The 24,107-nt window shown below is 43.7% G+C and overlaps 1 protein-coding gene across 1 annotated transcript in view; it reads right to left on the bottom strand.

The window, feature by feature from the left end:
• MYO7A (myosin VIIA) overlaps positions 1-24,107 on the bottom strand; it is a 778,803-nt gene that overhangs the window by 209,573 nt on the left and 545,123 nt on the right. The window contains exons 24-27 of the mRNA XM_086933887.1: positions 22,436-22,645; positions 20,800-21,009; positions 19,744-19,920; positions 19,564-19,653 (exon numbers count right to left, since the gene is read on the bottom strand). Of these exons, the coding sequence (XP_086790013.1) occupies positions 19,564-19,653; positions 19,744-19,920; positions 20,800-21,009; positions 22,436-22,645 (687 nt within the window). The remainder of the gene's footprint in view (positions 1-19,563; positions 19,654-19,743; positions 19,921-20,799; positions 21,010-22,435; positions 22,646-24,107) is intronic.

Genomic DNA, 24,107 nt, shown 5'->3' with positions numbered 1-24,107 from the left:
CTTGCAATTAAGTTACAGGGATGTTCTTATACCTTAAGATAAGCAGAGGCCTAGATCCTCAGAACCACCAGCAGTTTCGGTTTACCTGTCCTGGTGCAGTGTGCTGGTTGAAAGGGTAGCCTCGAACGCTACCGCTGATTTCTATAGGGAAACTGTAACAAGAAAAACTGGAAGTGAGGACTGGGGACAAGTTCGGCAGAACAAAAAGGGGGCTCAGCTCTTGAGGGTCTCTGGAGCAAGGGTGCACTCTCTGGGGCTCGGGTGCGCAGGTCTTTTGTCCGTTGGGTCACTTGCGTTGGAGGCGTATACCTAAGGTCGACCTGGAGATGGGGATAAAACAGGACAACAGGGCCACTCTTGAAGATGGCCTCTCTGATGTTGATGTCTCACGATGGTAGGTCTGTCTTGGCAGTGTTGGTGTCCAGGCTGGACACTGAACAAGCCTTCGCTGCTACATAGGCTGCAGTACCCCTGATTCAGGTCAGCTCCTGGGGGTCCTGGCATCTCCAAACTTGATAGGGAGAAGGATATGACCTCCTGGAGGACAGAGACCACCTCCTAGGATGCTACTTCCTCAGTTGACCCTGGGGACAGTAGAATGGTGTACCAGGTTGATGAGATTGGTGCCTGCAGGCAAGTGGCTCCACTTCAAGGGACATGCTGGTTGGTTGATGGAGTGAATGCAGCCCTCTGAGTCATTTGGGAGAATGCACAGCTGCAGGGCAAGTCAGGTCTTTGCAATTGTTGTGACAGGAGCAGGCAGGAAGGGTTTGGTGCCAAGTCCACAGCTAGTCCACAGTCCTCGTGCCTCTGCTCTTCTTGTCCTTCTTCTTTCTGACAGTCAAATCTGAGTTCCTGGTGTAAGGGGGCCACTTAAATACTCAATTTAGGGATGTTAAGGGGGAGTGAAGGGTAGTAGACAATGGGCTACTTACCCCTGGGATCAGTACTCCCCCTAATGCGACTTCCTGTGAGAAGTGGGCAAAACCCTGTCCCAGAGTTCCTAATGCACTATAAAATAAGATGGTGGGACCCTTCTTTCAAGGAGCACGTCAAGCAGCCCACTTTAATGGTGTGACTAACCTGCTGGTGCAACATGCCTACTTGCATAGCTAATTTCCCACCTAGCTGGTTCCAAATGGGCCTCAGGGCAGGGGGTGGCATCTCCCAGGTCTGTGGCGGGGGCTTTGAAGCCCCTGGCCTTGATATGTTAAATCACTAGCCATCCTGCTGGAGGAGGTGTGAACGCCTTCCTCTGGAGCAGGTATTGTGTCTGGCCTCAAAGAACGTGGGCTTTTACCTGCAGGGGGCAGAAACTCGTCAGTGGTGGCAGGCTAGTTGATACCAGTCAGCCAGCACACTAGACAGTGGTAGATTCCTGAGGGAACACCTCTAAGGTGCCCTCTCAGTGCATGTCATAAAAAATCCAATACTGGAAACAGTAGAGACAAGGTGTTTGATACCAAACGCCATAAGTTTCAGTAAAGCCATCACGTGGCTGAGTAATGACCAGTGCCTAGTACATATACATAAGATAGTTTCCCTGGTTACTTACACCATCTAGCAATTGAGCTAGACAGCACAGGGGCAAAGCTGCTCATGCATATATTCTCTCACAAGTAATATAATGCACCCTGCCCAAGGGCAACAAGGCCTGCTTAGGGGTGACCTACATATAGTATATGCAGTGACTCTGGCATGGCACATACTAGGGACTTACAGGTGAGCAAAAGTGTGTGCCAACTGTGTTACAATTAAACCATTTTACCTTGTTTTAGGGAAAGAGCACTGGCACTGGGGCCTGGTTAGCAGGTACCCAGGTGTGCATCAGCCGAAAAACATCAGTACCAGTAGCAAAAAGTGTAGGTGACCATGACAAAAGGGGCACTTTCCTTCACAAAGGCTGCTACTTACTCCACAGTGGCTGTGTCATTAGTGAGACTTTCAAAGTTTATTCATGTATATTATTCTGAGCTAGTTCAATAAAATGTAGCACAACTAAGATTATCTGGATTTGACTAACACTGCAAAATTGTCTGCACTTAATGTTTGTGTATTTATTATTTAATGCAATCGGTAAGTAATATGTGCATTCAAAGGTACTCTGTAAAGATCTCCATGTACAGGCTTATAACCACCATTATCTGGCATTAAGAGTGTGAGAACACACAAACATATGGCTCTGGTTGTTTATTTTAATTAATCACATTTTGCTGGTGCTGGAAGATACCTGTTGATCCAATAAGCTGTTTTAACATCCATATAAAAGGCAGCTCAGAAGCAACTGTACTAAATAGCTGTCCCCTGGATGAACATCACATGCACAGCACGTAACTGACCTACAATTAGGGTGACAAAATATTCATAACAAATAAAATGTGATATGATGTGGACATGGAAATAGGACTAAATAATGCCACATAACATGGATTCCATATTTTCATGCTACCCACTGGCTAAGTGAATAAGTTCCATTTGAATTGATGTTATTATTGAGTTGCTGTTTTAATTGTATTCCTCTACTGAATTGCATTTACTTGGATGGAGGGGTGTTCATTTTTTGGTCTCGCACCTGCGACGTATCGCAAAGCGATGTCGCAGCGAGACCTATAGTCGGTGAGTCTGCTTTCGAAAAGACAGGAGATGGGCACGCGCAGCGTGCCGGAATCGGATCAGGTCGCGCGCGCGTTCACCATCTCCTGTCTCCCTTGAAAGCCCCATGCACTTCTCGCATACACACACAGCCACACCCCTTCCCTGCTTTCGTTTCGCACACGCACACACACACACACGAGCGCACACACAGAGACACATGCATGCACACACACAGCGAGACATACGCAAGCACAGACACGAGCGCACACACAGAGACACACGCACGCACACACACGAGCGTACATACACGCACGCACACACACACACATGAGCGCACACATACAGAGACACCCCCCCCCCCCTTCTGCAGCCTCACCACTGCTCCTCTGGGCAGCCTCTCCGTGGGCGCGGGCTTCAGAAGAAGGAAGTCCCGCCCCACGACAGGTTTCGGTTTCGGCAGTGCACGCTCACGTCTTGTTTTGTGTGTAGTAGTATCTGTGTGCCAATGTGTTCCAAACAACGGAATGTTGAATTGACTCCAGCAGGGCTCAGAACTAAGGACAGTTATGTGGCAACCGTGCCATATTTACCACATAACTCATTTATTTCAGAGTATGGCGCCAAAATCCGTGGTGATAATCCATTCCTGATGCTCTCATGATGTTATGTTCAGATGTGCAGCGCTGTTTCGGTCTCAGCGTTTATGTAACAGTTATATATCACTGCGGTCCATAAGGTATTATTACACTTACATTAAATTGCAAACTGTAAACAACTGTAAACAAACATTGGCAAAGTGAACCGGTCGGGCGTTGGTTGCCATCATTTTAGCTTTGTCAGTACTTGTTATTACATTTGTTGTGGTCCTCTACGGCCAAGTTAGGTTCCTGCGAGTTCGTACTTTGCATCCAATTGCAATAAATTTTAAGGTTAGTGAGACTGACCGCACGTCTCCTCATCTACCGCCTACTTTAAAGCACATGCCTAAGAACTAGTGCTTAAAAAAACGTGAATTTGGGTGGTGCTTTTAAATAATATTATTTGCAACTCCTGTTACAGTTAAATTGATTTAAGGTACGGTACTTCTCTGCCTCCAGTGCAAAAGGCGTGTTTAATAGGCACACATTTTCCTACATTAAACACCACCCTTTACAAAATACAAATAACACAATGGGTTGTAGCCGCATGCGTGCATTTCATTGCTCCATGAAAGCCAGTCTTCTGTTTCTTTCAAGTACTGTTTCTTGCAAACTGATTACACCACTTGGAGGCAGTTTCATGGTTGCTCCAGGAAGGAGAGAGCCCTATAAAGATAAGGAGTATCTGTTTGTTACCCTGCTTATTTTTTTGCAGTTTTATGTGTCACAAACTTGACCTGAAGGAATTAGAGCGGTTTACATAAACACCAGTTGCATGGTTGCTCCAACAAAATGTGCATTTTTCTGCGCCCACTGGAGTGCATTATTCTGTCCATATTAGTAGGTTGGCGGTAATGGCAGCGCTGAGATGCGCGCTTCGCCAGATAGTCCAGAGTCGCGTCTGCAAGGGGCTAATAGATGAGCCATTTATGAGAACATACACAGTGATAGGGGCGCCTGTGTATGTTGCATGGGTGATTTAGTTTATTTATTTATTAAGAGGTTTTATATAGCGCTGGCTGGACCCAGGGGTATCAGAGGGCTTTACATCTTTGAGACAAGAAGGTCAGTAAGACATGGGTCATACATAGCATAAATGAGTATAAACAACATATAAGTCTCCGCCAGACATATTTCAAAATGATAAATATGATAAATAAGAACACCGAAAAGTGGGAGATGTGATAATCAAAAGTAACCAGGCATACATTGAAAAAAGAGCCGGAAAATTGCAGAGGAGGATAGGGAGGTTGGTGGTCAGATTGGGTTTGTAAGGACGAGAGGAGGAGGGGCAGGAATGAGGGCAGACGGAGGACATGGGAGGGGGGGGGTGCAGGGAGGAGTGAAGGTGGTAAACAGGGAGGTGGAAGTGACGAGGAGGAAGGGCGAAGTAAGGCTGAAAAGAAGGGAGGGCGGATGTATCTGAGGTCGGACAGATGTGGCCAGTGGAAGATAGCAGATATGGATTATGGTCCCCAATATTTATTGAGGAGATGTAGTTTGAGTTCTTTTTTGAAGCAAGGGTAGGAAGGGTTGCAACGAAGGTCAGTTGGAAGGGCATTCCAAATGCATGGAGCGTTGCCGGAAAAGGACCGAGACTGTGTGGTTTTCTTTTTTTGAAGGGGGGGGATAAGAAGGAAGGTGTTTGTGCTTCTCACGGAATGGGAGCAACCGGCTTTTGTGAGTTTGTTAGCGAGGTAGGTCGGTGTATTCTGATGGAGAATTTTGTGTGTAATGCAGGCTGTTTTGTACGTGGATCTACCTTCAATGGGGAGCCATTTAAGGATTTTAAGGGTAGGGGAGATGTGGTCGAATCGCTTGCAGTCTGAGGTAAGCCTAGCTGCAAGGTACAGCACAGATTGAAGCGGTGCGAGGTGGATCTTGGGAATTCCGGTGAGAATGGCATTGCCATAGTCGATGCGAGAAAGAACAAGGGATTGGACTGCTAGTTTGAAATCATCGATCAGGATGAAGGGCTTGATCTTCTTAAGGTGGCGGAGAGTGAAGAGGGCTCCTTTGGCAGAATTATTGATGTGTGTCTTGAGGGTTAGGAGGTCGTCAAGTGAGATACCTAGTGATTTGACTGAGGAGGATAAAGATAAGGAGCAGTTGAGGGCATTAAGGTCAGAGATCCAATTCTGAATAGGGAGCTGGTTGTTTTTAGGGGAAAAAATAATTATTTCAGTTTTTTTAGGGTTGAGTTTGAGGTGGTTAGTGTGGAACCAGGCTTGAATCTTGATGAGGGTGTTGTTGAGGTGAAGGATGTCAGCATGGGTTTTAATCTTATAATAGAGTTGGGTGTCATCGGCATAGAGATGGTAGTTGATCCCGGCTTGTTTAGGAATGAGTGTGAGGGGTTCCATGAAAAGGTTAAAGAGAGCGGGAGAGAGGATGGATCCTTGCGGAACTCCTAAGGAGATGGAGGTAGGGTTAGATAGGCAATTTTGGATTTTGATTTCTTGAGAACGGTGTTGTAGGTATGAGACGAACCATTTGTGTGTCATACCATTTAGGCCGAATCAATCTCTAAGAACATTGAGTAGTGTAGAGTGGTTAACAGTATCAAACGCTGCAGAGAGATCAAGGAGGATCAGAAGGCTAGATTCACCATTGTCGAGTGATTGGTGGATGTCATCAACAATGTTTAGCATGTCGGTTTCAGTGCTGCATCCTTTCCTAAAGCCAGATTGGAAGGGGTCTAGTAAGTTAAAGTGTTCAATGTGTCTCTCTAGTTGGAGAAGAACACATTTTTCCAGGGCTTTAGAAAGAAGGGGAAGGTTGGAGATGGGACGAAGGTTATTGAGGTTGTTTGGGTCTGCCAAAGGATTTTTGATAATGGGGTGATTTGGCCTAGTTGCAATGAGTTGGGGACACAACCGGTGGCAAGGGAGCTGTTGATAATAGAGGTCCAGGTAGGGGTGATGATATGTTTGAGGTTTTGGACAAGTTTGGAGGGAAGAGGGTCTTTGGTGTGGGAGGAAGGCTTGAGTTTGGAAATGATGTTAAAGACGTCTCTTTCCGTGACTGGCTGGAAGTTAAGCCAAGCGGCATTATTTTTAGTAAGAGACTTAGGATGATTGGAGTGCAGCAAATTGGGGGGCAAGGAGGGGTAAGGGAGATCAGAGTTATGATGGGCCGTAGAGAGTGTAGGGGGAGTTCTGATGGAGGGTGGGATATTAAGAGAGGTGTTCGGATTGGCAGTAGGGATCGCAGTGGAGAGGAAGGATTGCTCAATTAGTTTAAGTTTGTCTGAAAAAAAGAGAGCTATTTCTTCACATCTAGTCTTCGAGGTCAGTGGGACAGGGGGAGCGGAAGCAGTTTGATTGCGCACAATGTTGAATAGTTCTCTTGGCCTATTCTGAGCTCGATCTAGTTGTGATCTGAGGAAGGAAGTTTTTTGTCTAAAGATGTGTTTTTTGTAGGACGATCTAGCAAGTCTGAGGCTGGCCAGGTTAGAAGGAGAGGGGTGCTGTCTCCATAATCTTTCAGTCAGTCTGAGTCTACGTCTTTCAATGTTTAGGTCTGTGTTAAACCATGATTTGGAGGCGATATATCTTTGTTTTTTGAGTTTGAGTGGTGCTAGAAGGTCAAGGGTAGCAGTGACAGCTTTGTTATATTGTTCGGTTAGTTCATTCATGTTGAGGGAAGGAGGGATAGCGAGAAGCTGGGCCTGAAGTTTGGATTCAAGTAAGTCAGGAGGGATATGACTAAGATTTCTGATCAGTTTCATGGGTTTAATAGTTTTGGACGGAGGGGTGGAAGCAGAGTTGTTTATGGAGAACAGGATAAGGTGATGGTCGGACCAGTCAATGGGAATGATGTTAGATAGGAGGGCTAGATCTTTGCTGGTAATGATAGCGTCGAGGGTGGCTCCTTTGGAATGGGTTGGTGACTGACAGATTTGTTTGAGGTTATTAATTTCGAGAAGCTCATACAGGAGGGAGATTGAGGGATCTTTAGTATCATTCCAATAGAGTTTAAAGTCTACCAGGAAGATGTTTTTAGATTTGGAAATTGAGGATTGCGTAAGAAGGTTAGATAGCTTGTGTATGAATGGGTAGTGATTTCCAGGCGGATTATATATATTGTGAAGGCGGATGGGGGGGGAATCCTGTATTTTGAGTTTGGCTACAAGGTATTCAAAGGATGTATATTCGGCGTTATTGATAAGGGAGAGCTGTAGTTCGTCTTTGAAGATGATAGCTACACCACCGCCTTTTCGGATGAAAGCATTGCAAGTGTCTGCTGATCTAGTTATTCCATGTCACTCAACATCTACATATACAGCTCTAAAACGGTCCATGTTATATCAATTGCTCCTAAGAAGAAGAAAGAACATAATGTGAACAGACTGTACTTATTTCCACACAATATTGAATATGTGTTAATATTGCCTGCTAGAGTGGCTGCATTGTTATTTCTGGTGATTGATCGATCTTTCATGCACATGACCCCTGTGTACAGAGGAAGCAACCCCAGAAGGTTATTTGATGCCACATGTGTTTAATGGGAGAAAGGTTAGAAAGCATGCAGAGTCTTATCTGACTGCGGTGCTGCATACAAGGAGATGTTTTGCCAACACTTCTATTTTACGTTTTTCTCAAATGGAAGTGCGAGCAGGAGCTTGCACATCTGTGCCCCAGCTCACGAGGTGTTCATGGAGCCCTGAGCACAGTGCTTGCCCAGGTCTGAACCCGGGGCCGCAGCCATCACAACATGCCGTCACTGAATTATTCTATGGGAGCTGGAAAAACTCATTGAATTATTGGATTTTGGCACAGCATGTGACTATTGCAGAAATAGCATTCCCTGTACCCCGCAGCCCGCGATGCAGCGATTCCGGTAAATTGACTGTGCATACAAACTACACACACACACACACACATCCATACCTGACTTCTGTACATTGACTGTGTCTACAATTTACACACGCATAGATCCATAGCTAACTTCTGTACATTTACATTAACTGCGCCTACAAACTACTTACACACATCCATACCTGACTTCGGTACATTGACTGTTTCTACAAACTACTTTCACACACATCCATACCTGACTTCTGTACATTGTCTGTGTCTACAAACTACTTACGCACACATCCAAACCTGACTTCTGTACATTGACTGTGTCTACAATTTACACACGCATAGATCCATAGCTAACTTCTGTACATTGACTGCGCCTACAAACTACTTACACACACATCCATACCTGACTTCTGTACAATGACTGTGACTACCATGAGCTAAAAATGTATGCGTAGCACAGTGGAACGCCTGACTGGCATTTTGCTGTTTGTCATTGCATTGTAGATTCACGACACAATGAAATACTATTTCTTTTTATCAGAATCGGCCACTTAGTAATAGGGTGTCTTAAGTTGTGGCAGAGTATTTTGTTGTGTGGTGCAATGTCAATAGTCAATAGCAAATGCCTTTTATTTATGTTCTACAAAAAAAAAACAACAATGTCATTTACAATGTCAATAGCTCAAAACAATGTCACTGCGAGATCTATTGCATTGTAAATGCTTGTTAAATATTGCCATAGAATACAGTAAAGACATTCACCAAGCCACAATTTCACCGCACTCCCGCTCTCCTACTAAATTGCCTAATTCCCCGGTCCACCACGGAGGCTTCCGATTGTTGTGGAGGGAAACGTGGTGAGGAGGCGTGGCACAAGGCAGAAGTCAGGAGGCGGAGCCACTGACTATTTTAGTCGCAGGGCAGTGCGGACGCGCGCAGTAGGCGCGCGGAAGGCGCGCCTAAGGCAAGCACGTCTGCACCCGTCCGCACCCTTCCAAGGCCAGGAACACTGGATCTAACGCAACATGTATAAAATACACAGAGCAACAGCTGTTGACACTCCAAACTATGGGCAACAATAAATGCCAAGGCTGTATTAACATCGTAGCCAGCAGCAGATAATGCCCACAGTGCCCTTTTAAACTGAACTGCAAACCCCAACAATCTACCAGGAAAGAGACCTGGACCGAATTTCAACTACTCCTGTTAAACTGCAGGTCCCTCTCAAAACACATCTCTGAAATTAACATCTTACTTTGCGAACAACAGCAGGAGGTCCTGTTTCTTACCGAAACATGGCTGCATAAAGACGCAGAACCAGACGTGGTCAAGCATTACCCTCAGGATATCATATACTCAGGAAAGACAGAGGATTCGGTAAAGGGGGTGGATTGCTATAATCATGAAAGAGCATTTAATAGGACACAAAGAACCAGATGTAATTCAGGACTGTGAGAGTATGGGATTCATACTCACCCTCTCCCCTACGTGATCGTTATTTGGAATGCTAATATACCAACCACCGGACCCGTGTGGGGCGCTTATCGAATCCCTGACAGATATGGTGGCATCAAGGGCAAATTCCACAGCCAACTTTATTATTTTAGGAGATCTGAATCTACACTTAGAGGAACCCAGAAAAGGTGAGGCTTTTAACCTCACACACAACCTGCAGCACCAACAACTCACACAGAAAGTCAGTGGCCCAACACACGATAAAGGCCATCTTTTAGGTCCAGTATTTTCTAACGAAGAGAATTTCCCCGCTGATAACTAAGAATGGTCGGAATTTGCGAATTCGCGATATGTGAATTCCCGTGAATTCATAATCGCGATTTGCAAAATCTGCCAAATTCCGAGAGCTTGCAATTTTTTTTTTTGTGAGTTTGCAAGATTTTTTGACCAGTTCTGGAACGCGAACTTGCGCATGCGGTCGCAACAGTCGCAAACATGTTGTTTCCACTTAACAAGCCTGCTCGCGATGCCTTTTTCCTGTTTCGGGTCGCAATGACGTGTACGAGTTCCCAATTTCCTGTTTCGGGTCGCAATGACGTGTTCGCGTTTGCAATTTCCTGTTTCGGGTCGCAATGAAGTGTTCGCAATCGCGGCGTCGTTCGGCCAGCTACCAAAATCTCGCAGCGCACACAAACAGGGAGGAAAACTCATCAGCTCATCAGCGAAAGCAGAATCATGGTAAGTCAAAGCAGCGCGCGTGAGATTGTATTTTTGAAGCACAAACAAGAAAAAAAATCTGCCAACTCGCGAATTGCGGACTTTTGCCCAATTTTGCACAATCCGCGGATCGCGAAATTGCAAAAAATCTGCAAATTCCGCGAGCGGAACGAATTTGCCACCCATACTTACTGATAACCCTAAACCCAATCCCATGGTCAGATCACTTGATAGTCCCAATGAGCTAGAAGTCACCAAAAAATTGTGTCCAATGAACAGCCAACAAAGAAATGGGACTGATCATGGGCTAAGCTAGACACTGGAATCTGGTCAAATCCACTGGCCTGGATTGAAAGGTCACTTGATTCCATCATCCCTTACAAATGGAACTCAAAAAAGAGTCCAACAGAAAAACGATCCCCATGGTTTACCCCCAGAATACGGGAAGTAAAACAAAAATGTAAAAACTAGAGGGCGTGGAGAAAGGATTACTGACCAGAGAAAAAACAAAAATACAGAGAGGCGATTAAGATCTATCAAAAAGAAACTAAAACAGCCCAGGCCCAATACTTTGAAGAGACGATCAACATGGCAGCAAATGCCCCCAGGGAAATTGCAAGAATAGTAAAAAAGCTTTCACAATGTCCACAGCCTGAAAGGCCCGTAGAATCAGCCCCACAGAGCTGTGCGGAATTGGCAGAATTCTTTAATACAAAAAAAATTCTCAACATATATAATGCCTTCTCCCAGCCACAGAACCAGATAAGCCTAGGACAGAACCAGGAAGTACCAAAGAGGGTAAGGTCGGCCTGATGGAACTTCCAATCCTAGATTTGAACACCCTCTCCAAACTTTTCACGTCAGTAAAATCAGGATCACCCTGTGACCCAGCACCAGCACATGTGCTGCACAAAGTCAAAGAGGTGATTCTACCAGCTTTACTGGAAGTAATCAACTAGTCCATAAATAACGTGATAGTACCATCAACCTGGAAACATGCAATGGTTCAAGCACTTATAAAAAAACGAATCTCAACCCAGAAGTATGGAACAACTATCGACCAGTTTCACTACTCCCCCAAACAAACAAAATTCTAGAAAAACACGTAAACAAGACCCTTACCCCCCCAAACAAACAAAATTCTAGAAAAACACGTAAACAAGACCCTTACCCACTTTCTGGAGTGCCACATAATCTTACACATCTCTCAGACAGGATTCCGACCTAACCATGGCACAGAGACGGCATTACTCACGGTCATGGATGAATCACGGAAATTGCTTGACCTTGGAGGCACTGCGGCAATCATCTTGCTTGATCTAAGTGCAGTGTTTGACACTTTAAACCATGGTATTCATCTGGATAGACCTAATGAGGTGGGAGTCACAGGCAAAGCACTAGCATGGTTGGCATCATTCCTGACAGACAAAACATTCCAGGTATTCGAAGGTGGCCATACCTCAAGAAAAATCCCCCTAACCTGCGGGGGTAGGGCTCATCGTTGAGCCCTACCCTGTTCAACGTGTACCTGAGACCCCTGGCGGAGATAGTAATTCCATATGGGGTCCAGATAGTGACCTACGCGGATGACACTCAGCTAGTAGTAGCCCTAAACCAGCCAAAGAAGCGTATAGTTGACCTTGAACCTTGTCTGGGAAACGTGGCCACCTGGATGGACCAATCATCTCTGAAATTTAACGGGAGAAGACGGAGTTAATGATCCTTAGCAATGTCACACAAGCCACCCCAAAACTGAATTGGCTGAACTGCCTGGGTCCAGCCCCCAAACCCAAAAGACAGGATCAAAAGCCTAGGAATCTAGCTAGACAGTTCACTAAAATTAGACCACCAAGCGGTCCAAGTTGCAGCTACCTGCTATGGAATATTAAGACAACTAAGGAAAATACTACCCCTGCCCCCAGAAAAAGCAGGCAGAACAATGGTCCAAGCACTGATACGGGCTAGGCTGGAATACTGTAATTCATTATATCTGGCCACCCCGAAGACCACTACAAGGAAACATCAGGTGGTGCAGAACTGCGCAGCCAGGGTGCTACACAACATCCCTAGAAAGCACTCAGCCAAACCAGCACTGAAAGCACTACACTGGCTACCCATTACAGAACCCATAATGTTCAAAGCACTCTGCATCGCAAACAAAACACTTTGGGGCACAGGTCCTAAAACTAACCACTTGCTAATGGCCTTTCATTGGTCATCTCGCAGCTTGATATCGGCCAATCTTTTCCAAGTGAAGGTCCCTAAAATCATTAGAACTCGTTCAGGAGGACGGATTTCCGCATACGATGCAGCCATCATATGGAACACACTCCCAATCCAGCTCAGGTCAATGACCCACCATTGACATTCAGAAAGCAACTAAAACGTGGCTCTTCCAGAAATTACAGTGAGACTGGAACTATCTTGTAGTCACGCTTAGCGCTGGGATGCCTAGGGGCAGCCATGCGCTCTATCAAGAATTATCTAATAATAATAATAATGTAAACTTATTTTAATGTGGATACCCTGAAAACCTGGCATGGATCTAGCTCTCCAGGACATACGTTGGGTTTCCGCACCCAATATGTAGGAAGGAATGCACTACACAGATGTGAGAGAGGCTGGAGATAAGTCACAGGTTGTGTGATTTATTTCATTTTCAAAAGCTTTTAGTAGCCCAGGGTCCATACAAAACCCCAAAAACAGTGTATTAGTGCACATTTCTCTGACTTCCTATAGTTGTTAGAACGAAACGTGTGATAAAAGCTGCATGAAGAAAACATTGAAAAACAACATTTTATACCCCCTCCCATTGCTATGAAGTCAACGACTGAGCCTGAACATTGGCTAGTAAGCTTCCTCAGGCTACCAGTGCTTCAAAACGGAGCCAGTGGTTGCCGGTGGGGTCCACTCAATGTTGAGGACCGGCACCTGTTATTCCTCATTAGACTTTGATTGCGAGCATGATTGGAAAACACACACAAAGGGAAATAAGGAGGAAGAAAATGACAGATGAACCGTCACAAAGGGAGAAAGCAAAAACCTGCATGGTGAGATAAAGGGGCAGGGAGTGTCTGGTAGTGGATTAAAAAGGCATGACGTGAAATCAAGATATGCATTAGGTGCATCAACATTTCATTAGCACTGGCCACAGGCATCAAAGCAGAGCGTTGGGAACCGGCAGTCAGGGGCATATATCCCCTTACTACCTCCATAGTGCTGCGCACGTCCGTTGGCCGACGAGGCCCCACGGCGGAATTCGCACCGCGGTTAATTGGTTATATAAAACTTTCACGCAGCGCAGTAAGCCACACTGCGTGAAATGGCAGAAATGCACCATATTTAACAATATGCAGCATATTCCTGTCCTTCCTTTGCGCTGGCACCCTTTGGCTGCCTAGTGCCAATGCAGGCACCCTGTGTCATGGTGCAAGGGTGCGTGCATTGTAGGCAGGATTGTTTTTGTGCAGGAAGGGGCCCTTCCTCCGAGTCATTTTCCTCTTTTTATGTGTGCTACAGAATGCAACACACGTTGAAAGAGGGAAAAACAAGGAGAACTACAGATATTTCTCCTTGTTACACCTCAGCTGGACAGGCTTAGCATTTTGATGCATGTTCAGGTCTACCAGTATTAATAAATCTGGGAATGCAACAAAATCCATGGGTGGGTGTGTGGGAACACCCATGCTCCACCCATGGAATGCCTCCCTGGGCAGAGTAACGCGACACAGTGATTCACGCTACGTTGCAGCACTCTAGATTTATCAGGCCACGCAGGGCAAGGCAAGGAGGCCTTAAGAGGCTAGATAAATCTTACTTACTAGTTGCGTCGCCCTTGTGACCCACTGAATGGCGCAAGGATGACACAACTGCATATTCTTTTACAAATTAAGCACTGCAGGCTACGAGTCAACACTCAATACAACCAACTGTACTGCCAGAGTGGCAAAGCAGCACGGCAAGAGAGTCTTGTAAGAAAATATCCTTCTGTCCAAAGTATAACACAAAGGATAGAGAGCCGGCGGCAGGATCGGCTTTAGGGAAGTACAACTGGTGTGTATACACTGGGCGTTGACCTGGGGAGGGTGCGCTGACCTGAGAATAGGGTGCTGATCTCAGGGAGCGGGATGCTGTGTTTAGTAATAAAATACGATTTAAAAACACCTTCAGCAGAGTTCCTTGTGGATTTAGTTTCGGGCAACATTTAAAGGGTCACAATAACTCTAGTGAATAATGTTCCTGCTAGAGAGAGAGAGATCAGAGTTTTGTCTAAGGGCAGTTTTGACTCGCCATAAAGTAGCGCAGCGGGTTAATATGCCTGCTGCAAAGAGCACCTACCATGCAGATCACGGATCTGTATTTTATGTGGATAGCTGACTGGATTACTGCTTTTGTCACAGAGATCCTTTTGTCACCGCAGTTCAAAGATACAACCCTAATGTAGAACAGTGACTGTTAAGGACTGTCATCGAGGAACTGCATACAATCTGCATAAAATAGTTTTGGACATGAAGTAGTGTGGCTCACTGGTTAGAGGCGGCAGACCCGAGAGCAGAGGACGGCCCGGGACCAGGGTTCGATTCCCGGCGTGGCAGGTTTCTGGACCAGGGTCAGCGGACTCGATAATTCTCTTGCCTCGGTGCCCACTCTGATCAGCGTTCACACTCGGCAACTCTGGGCATTAGCTTGCCTCATCTTCACTAACGGCCCCACCAGACTGCCGGGGATGCCTGGTCTCACCCTGGAGATACCCATTAAGGGACCATCTCTCAGGGAAGCCAGGAAGGGTTTCGCAGCGGTCGAAGCGCCTTGGGACCCTCCGGGTAAGTAGTGCGCTATATAAATGCCTATACATTTACATTTACATTTACATTCCGTTTTTCCCCCCGTTTTTCATTATCTATTCCTAATGTTGCTGAAATTTGTTTGTTTGGGTGGATATACATTCTTATTAGTAAAGTCAGCCTTTGCCAGCGCTTTAAAACAAATGAAATGTATGTGAGAGAGCAGCATTTTTGCCTGGTGGTTGAGAGGGCAATAATAAGGAGGTGGCCATGGGGAGGGCACCAAAACTGACTGTTGCACCGGGGGCCACCAGCTCTAAAGCCGACCCTGGCCAGTGGCAATGCAAACATGCAAGCTGAAATGGCCCTCCCATAGAGTGTTGGGACAACAGAACAAGACCTGGGAAAAGTGGGACTGTCTGGGAAAATCCAGGACGTCGGTCTGGTCACCCTACCTACAGCCAACGTATTTGCTTTACTAGATATAGGAAGTGGATAGGTAGGCATATAAGCAAAGGAAACCAAGCAAATCGCTTCTTCATTGTTGTAACTCTCTCAGCTAATACATACAACACAGCTTTATTTAATTAAAGCCATTGCCAACAGTTATCTCCCAATTAAGAAAAAAAAAATATGGAACACAGCAGACTTCTTCTCAGGCAGGTTTGGCCCTTAAACCGCAAATCGACGCCAATCCATCTTCAGTTTACGTTCTAGACTTATTGTATACCCTGCTAACCACTGCTTCAAATAGGAAACATTCTCCAGGAGATCATCTACTGAATCTACATCCGCTAGTTAAATATTCCTATTTACCTCCCTCTGACTTCACTTCCGCCTCCGGCTCCATTTGCTCTAGAGACTGATGACCTGCACTTTGTGTTCGGCGAGTGTTTATAGCAAGCAAAACCTCACCGGTAATGCTTGCAGCAGCTGCTGCTACCTTGCATCCCCCCTCGCAACTAAGCACAATTGCTGACTGATTGCTGATTTTTCACTGGCTCCTCAGGAACCTTGCACTAAATCAGTCTGCATTCAATCCTGGGTACCAATTTCTCGTTTGTAAAGCACACTGCTGTCTCTCATTTACAAGTGAAGGCTAAGGCCTTATTTAGCTCTTTCTCAGGTGGGCAGAGGTCCACCAGAGCCAGGCGGGGAACCCAAAGCAGCCTGGAAATTTTCTGGGACCAGCCCTTGGGGGAAGCACGGCCTGGCCAGGGAGGCTGCAAACGCTTGCTTGCTGCTTTTTTTACTGGGAGCTGATATTGCAGCACCGCTACAAAGCTAGTCCCCACTACCAAACTTGCCCCTAATGCTGCAAAACTGCCCCCACCCTTCTTCCAGCCTGCCAGGGAAACACCTGATGCCTGGTATGGCCAGTCCGGCCGGCGGCCCACCAATCATATTTCGAGATCCTCACTTGCCTGAAAAGTATCTAACAGCTGTAAAGTGAGATTCCACCACAGCTATTCTTTTTACAGCAGAAAGGTTTACTATGTGGGTGCTATGTATAAAGTGTATACTCTGCAAACTTTCTTTGTTTTCAAGAATCAAACTCCCAAAGCAGGCTTTTGTTTCTAGAAAACAAAACACTAATGGCCCCAACATATATGGAGGATTTTTTCTGCATGTGGGCTGGGAAAATAAGTGATGGTCGCCCTCTCTTAAGACGGTGGAATGACGGTCACGGTGAGCCAGCAATCCTGTGGCAGATGGAGCACTGGTCAAGGGTTACCGCCTGTAGAGTCAGTGGAGACTTCGCCAGTGGCTACTCAGCGGGAAACAACCTTTACAACGCAACTTTTACAACGCACTACCATTACAACAAAACTTTTACAACGCAACATCCATTACAACGCATGCATTTACAACGCAACCATTATAACGCATGACACTACAACGCACACCACTACAACGCATGCCATTACAACGCAGTCATTACAACGCATACCATTACAACGCATAGCATTACAACACATAGTATCCTTACACTATCCAACACTTACCCTACTGTTGCACCCCTTGGAGTTAGAATAGTAATTTTAACACCTACACTATCCAACACTTACCCTACTGTTGCACCCCCTGGAGTTAGAATAGTAATTTTAACACCTACACTATCCAATACTTACCCTACTGTTGCACCCCCTGGAGTTAGAATAGTAATATTAACACCTACACTATCCAACACTTACCCTACTGTTGCACCCCCTGGAGTTAGAATAGTAATTTTAACACCTACACTATCCAACACTTACCCTACTGTTGCACCCCCTGGAGTTAGAATAGTAATTTTTACCCCTACACTATCCAACACTTACCCTACTGTTGCACCCCCTGGAGTTAGAATAGTAATTTTTACCCCTACACTATCCAATACTTACCTTACATGCAATGTAATGTTTCGCGTTGTAATGGTATGCGTTGTAAATGTAGTATGTGTTGTAGTGGAATGCGTTGTAAAGGTAGTTTCAAAGAATTCGTTGCAATGGCATGCGTTGTAATGGTATGCGTTGTAATGGATGTTGCTGTGTAAAAAATGTGTTGTAAAGGTAGGCGTTGTAAAAGTATGCGTTGTAACGTCATACATCCCTACTCAGCAGCTTCCATAGCTTTAGTCAGAGTGGGCAAAATACACGTTTAGTGAGCCAGGAGGGACACCATTTTATTACTTTCCTCCCACTCCTGCAAAACCCGAAGTAATGCCCTCAGTTGATATAATTTTCACTGATGTGGAATCTGGGGATCACGGTTCGATCCCCGGCTCCGGCGGCAGGTTAGCCCAGCACCATGCGACTCTGGGCAATAGCTCGCTTAATCTTCCAGGTGGCCCCCAGCGCCTAGAGACCCTTACAGGTGATTGTTCGCGCTTTACAAATGTGGATGTGGCCTTGCAGCACCACCTGCTGATCAACTGCTTGTTGCCACTCTAAATTAATGGCAATCATATTTCCACGGTTGATACATATCTGTTTTCACCACTGATCTGTAACCGTAGCCTTTTGGCCTTCAAATTCAGCAGTCTTCCTCTTAAGCTTCACCTCTGCCCATTCTCTGCATAGCCAACTTCTGCTTACAGTCCCAGTACAACTACATTCCAACTATGCACACGGTCAGACGATAGTGTAAATTACCTTCTTGAGGTTTCAATGCCAACAGCCTCATTCTTATCAACCCCATCAAATCCATCTCCCCCACATAACTTCTACATCTGGTGCATGCTTGCAAATGCCCAGTTCAATGAGTTATATAAGCTAATTTATGACCATAAACAAAGGAAATTTGACCTAGCATATAGAGCTGCCAACACCTAGGGACCCAGGTTCGAATCCCAACCTCAGTACTTGACTCAACATTGTGCGATCCTGAGCAAATCCCTTAATCTACCTCTGCCTAAAACAAAAAATTTGAAATGTAATGTGTGAATTGTATTTGTGTAATCGCCACTTTATGTACACAATCTTGTAGATCATCTCCGATTCCCCCATGGTGCTCTGTTGCATTGGTCTGTAACAGGATGCACAATGTGCAAATATACCGTATAGTTTAAAAGTACTTGAGAACCAAAGAGCAACTCGGCTTGTCCAAAAAGCCTGCCATCAAAGGCAGAGTCCATTGCAGAGGATACAGATGCATGCATGACTCTAAACCTTTTACCTGCTGCAATGAGGAAATAGTGCAGCGGCAGGCACTCTCAAGCTATACCCCATACTATGGAATGTCCTATGATTTAGTCTCACACCTTCCTTTTCAAATTCTAGAGAGAACTTAAAACACTGTACTTCAGGCAATCCCTGCTAATATTACGCTGATTTTTATGACCTACATAAGTCAGAAATGTTGGCGAGTCATATCCCCATAATTTTACTCACAACATTCCCTGCCCCTCAAATGTATTTGCCTACCTTTCTAATACCAGAAACCCTGCCCTATTGTACCCCTGAAGATCCAGATGTGTTGTTTTGTGTTTAATTCTAGGACAGCTAGGAGTCTCCAGTGTATAGCTCTTTAAGGATGCAGTGCAGATATGATTGCTTTGGCAGTAGTGAACCATGTCTACTGGGTTAGATTAGGTGTACTTTTCTTGTTGTAGAATTATTTCAATCCAAATATAAGTGCTTCTTAGTTCTGGTACATTTCAGACATAAAAATCACAGACTTATCAGTCATGCTCAAGATAGATCTCACTAAGGGTAATCTATAAAGTATAAAAAACATACATCCATAAATGTTCTAAAATGCACACATTGAAGAATTGTGGTTACTTTTTGAACATTGGGTCTTGGAGATTTGCCTTCATCATATTTATGTACAGCAAACATTCTGTGGCATTGCCCTGCGGGGTTACTAGGAGTTATTACTAATGAAGAGAATACACTCAAGAGTGGTACAAATCTGTTGTCCTGTTCATGTTAGCTTATTTATTCTTGGCAAATAGACATAAAGATGCTGCATTAGAGAGATACCGAGGAGATAGATGGGTTCTGTTCATTCACCGAATGATCAGCCATGAACTGATTGATGAAATTAGCAGGCATAAGTCTGAAAAATAGTTTTACTCACCTCCTCTGTCAGTTTGGACTTTTTTTTTAGTGTGAGAGAGACCAGTTTATGCCGCACACTGTTCTTCTTGTTTGCATCCAGAAGAGCACTCTGAAAGGAAAGAAATGGAAGGGCTTATCCTCTGCCAGACACGCTAGGAGATTGAATTAGGCCGTGACACATATAAGGTTGGATACTAACCTCCCCTTCCCCTTGCAGAGCCTGCAGCTCTTTTTTGTAAGTTTTTTTCCCCAGTGTTTCATAGATCTTTGTCATTACTGGAATCTTCTCACTTCCGTCACTCATTGCGGTATGGTACTTTGGTTCTGGCAAATCTCCCATGAAGCGTAGAATGGTAATCCAGACAGCAAGAGCAGCCTGAAAGTACAAATAAGGGGCAGATTTTAAAAATCATTCAGGTAACAGATAAATAATTATATTGACATGTGCTGAGTAATTGTAAATACTGAATATTTCAGATGGCATGGTTGTATGATTCATTGACCACATTAAGCCATTTCCCCTTTTTATTGCGTGTAGGGAATTCTGTTTAGATGCCTTCTATCTTGAAATAGTGCTACAGAAAAGACAAAGTGGATTTTGTAGCTCCTTAAAGCATGTGGTTACACAGAACCAGATTCTAGTGGCAGCATAGCGGGCATCAACCTGCACAGAACTAAACAGAATACCCATTTACCAGCAACCCTTGAACTGTCCATTTATGTTTGAATAAACAATGGGTTTTTGGCAGTAGCAATAAGACGATGGTGGAAGTCCGCCCACTGAATCTTGAACAATCTAAAATCTTAGTAATCAATTACTGCACCAAGCCATGTCTGTCAGGTAGAAAAAGTAAAGGAACAGGCTGAATATAACAGGGCACATTGTGTGCAGCTTTAAAATCATAACTGAACTGCAGATGTTCGAGAATGATGCTGCAATCTCAGCAGAAGTTCATACTAAATGCTATATCTTCAAGTAGGCTATCATAATAAGTACCTCTTACCTGATAAACTGGCATGCACATCTTCTGTTATATAACTAGAGCACAAGCTACCATCTCATCCAGGTAAAGATACTAGAGGGAATAGCTGTGAATAATGCAGCAGGTGCAGTGACACAGAGCCCTGATGAATGAAGGGTCTACTAGACACCAAATATAGCTATATCTTGCTACTAAATCAGGGAAGACTCATTTTCGTTTCTTGCATTAAAGCCCATGGCACCTTCACTACACCACTGGATGACTTCACTTACCAGCTGGTCTCCCTCATCCTCATGATAAAGAAGCGGCTGCTTCAGGGGCCGGCGGATGTATGTGTGTGTGGTCGTGCCCTGGAAATACGTTGCTGCAAACTTGGCAAACTTGTACTCCGATAGGTCTTCCTCTTCTTCTTCTGGCATTGGCAGGGCTGTATCTAGGTCTTCTTCTTCCATGTCCCGCTGACTCTGAGTGCGTTCCAGATCCTGCAATGCATGTCAATAGATGTGAACTGTCTGCCTATTTCTACACTTACATATATTAATGATCAACATAACATTTATGCCATAGCAACACAGATTTGTCAATAATGCTGTATGCATTTGCTGACCTTTCAAAACAATACACCTTCCAAAGTTTTCAGTAGTCGCAACAATTTTTAGAACAAGAGCGTATAGAGTTTATTCTCAAAAGAGTGGCATCAAACTTGTTGATGATATTAAAGAAACATGTAGGGCCTAGTTCACAAATCTTTTGCAGATATTTCTGTACAAATAATCGTTATATGACTGAGGAAAATCTAGAATAATGGCAGATCTTCTGCAGTGGCAAGGCTAGCGTTAGAAGCAAAAGAAGGGAGTTACCACAGTGTCTGGCAGAGGGGATCACCACACATTTATTTCAACACCCAGAAATCAGACATTTGTGGGTATTCACAAACAACAAACATTAAATGTATTAGACAAAAGGTGGGAGCATGTATGTTTGCAGGGAGACACAAGAAATGTAGTAGGCCCATATCAGAAACAGTTGGGGGCGGGGGGTTGATTCTTGACCTAGAAAAATATCTTCCAGAATGAAAACAAATAAATTGCATGTCCACTATGTCCACCCCCTGCGACTGTCAAACTCCAATAGTAGGTGTTGGCAATATGAGAAACCAGAGAAAGGTATCATTTGAGTAAATTTCCATACACACTAACGGAGAGTTTTGATAATGTCCTAAAGAGATGGCAATATACGCAACACAGCAATGGGACAATATATATACTAGCTGGCTGAATGGAAGATATTGTATGTCATGTTTGTTATCAATGAAAAAAAATATTCATATTAAAGTAACTCTTAGGAAGGTTTGGATTGAAATTGCTAAGACCTTCAATTTACACCTAGTTACTGCTTTTATGTAAGGTCTGATCTATGGTACAGTTACTGATTTAGTAATGAGATTGCTTGCTATGTATGACATTTTCATGAAGCCTAAATTTAATATATTCAAAAAATAATTTGGAGTTTAAAAGAGATTCCTTTTGCTCCCTATATTAATTTTAATGTGCACCATTGTTTCTTAGTCTCCACTTAAACCTTTTTGGTACACTCTCTAATTGTTATCATGTGTGTAAGTCAGCATTACAATGATAAATAGGACAAACATAAAATATGAATAATTGAAACTTATTAATTAGGAGTCCAACTTTTGTGTCTTTACATAAATATTGTCAATTTCATAATTTTCTTTTCGCTTCACTTATATTGTATATTACTTTTGATGTTTAGGTTTTCAAACCGGAAACTGTTAATATTTTTGTTTTCTTAAACTTCTTTGTCTGTGGTGACAATACAATTCCTGAAAATGTATCAAATGCAGTTAGTCAGGTGAGTGAACATAAAAGCATTCACATCAGCCAATACCTCAAATCCAGTTGGTGCCTGGCCTTCCTGGCCTGGCAAAGAAGAAGTTGTTCCCAGAAATCCAAACATCTTGTCTACCATTTCTGAGTCATTCACTGGCTCATTTCGAGCTTTTTCCATCTTGTCCAAAAGTTCCTTTTTCCGACGGCCTTCCTCTTTCTCCCTCACCTCTCGCTCAGCATCCTCCAGGGCCAGCTTGGCAAGGCGCTCCTGTAGGAGAAGTTAAAAAAAAATATCTCATTTATAATCTGCTTTACATTTTTCTATTGTTGAACACTCCCATTACTAATTACTATTTGCATCAAATCATTGCAAAATTATGGGATTATCATTCATGTTATCCTATTATCTGTAAGTAACCCTCCTTCAACAGCATTACACTCATGGTACCTACAAGTGTAAACTTTAATATGTAGTTGAAAGAAAAGTGAACGGGCCCAGAGATCCTGATACTGGATATGAATCCCTAGCGTAGTTGGAGAAACTTTGCTCAAGGATCTGGACCTTTTGCAGCCTTGAATAAACAGTTAAGGGAGGTGTTGTGAGCAGGTGTTCCTCCTTTCTGGTCAAAGGGTAATTCCTTGTTGAAATAACACACATTAATCCAGGTTGATTTGAGTGAGAATAGTTATTTTTATTCATCACATTATTATGTCCAAAGTTCACTATCCCTAACCATTTATTTTGCAAAAAATGTAAAACTAGTGAAATGGACATAATAATGTGGTGAATAAAAATAACTATTCTCACTCAATTCCATGTTCAAATAACACACATGTATCCAGGTTGATTTGAGTGAGAATAGTTCTTTTTATTCACCACATTATTATGTCCATTTCACTAGTTTTTAATTTTTCACAAAATAAATTGTTAGAGTAGCAACTTATTTTACGAAAAATTAAAAACTAGTGAAATGGACAAAATAATGTGGTGAATAAAAAAAACTATTCTTACTCAAAGCAACCTGGATTAATGTGTGTTATTTGAACAAGGAATTACCCTTTGACCAGAATATATAGCTTTGTAAAGGAGGAATACCTGCTCACAACCCCTCCGTAAACTTTAATATGTATCTTATGATGTTTATAGGTATACAATTTCTAACTTACACTTCTTATTATACTGCTCCCATCAGATGGAGTTGTTCATTTTTAGTAAACCTTGACATTTAAGTGCAACCTGGTAGCTAAAAATGGGGAATACGAAAGAATAGGTGTTGATAGAGTCCACTTGGAAGTTTAGTCTTATTAATTATTTTGCAGGGAATTGATCAACTTGATCACTGATATCTCAGCCCCAATGAGAGTTACTGCCATCCTCCTGCTGTTTTTCCAATATATTGGAGCCACTAAATTAAAATTAAATTTAATTGACTAAATCATGACATTGAAATACATCTACTATACTACATTCAATTAGAAAACGTATCTATGTGTAGAACCTTGTATAGTGCAAAAATAAGGATGGGGTGTGGCGTAACAACCAGAGCTGCCGAATTTGTAGCTAGGGATCCAGGTTCAAGTATCTGCGTCGGGTCAACATCCTGTGAATCTGGGAAAATCACTAATCTCGCTGTGCTTAGGAACAGCAACTAGAGACCCTCATAGGTGATTTGCTGCCTCACAATACAAATCAAAGTATTATTTATTATTATTATTGCAAAGCAACAAGA

Source organism: Lissotriton vulgaris, chromosome 8 (genome assembly GCF_964263255.1).
Source record: "Lissotriton vulgaris chromosome 8, aLisVul1.2, whole genome shotgun sequence".
NCBI classification, from domain to species: domain Eukaryota; kingdom Metazoa; phylum Chordata; class Amphibia; order Caudata; family Salamandridae; genus Lissotriton; species Lissotriton vulgaris.
Note: the sequence above shows the minus strand (reverse complement) of the source record. Positions and strands in the feature narration are given on the sequence as shown.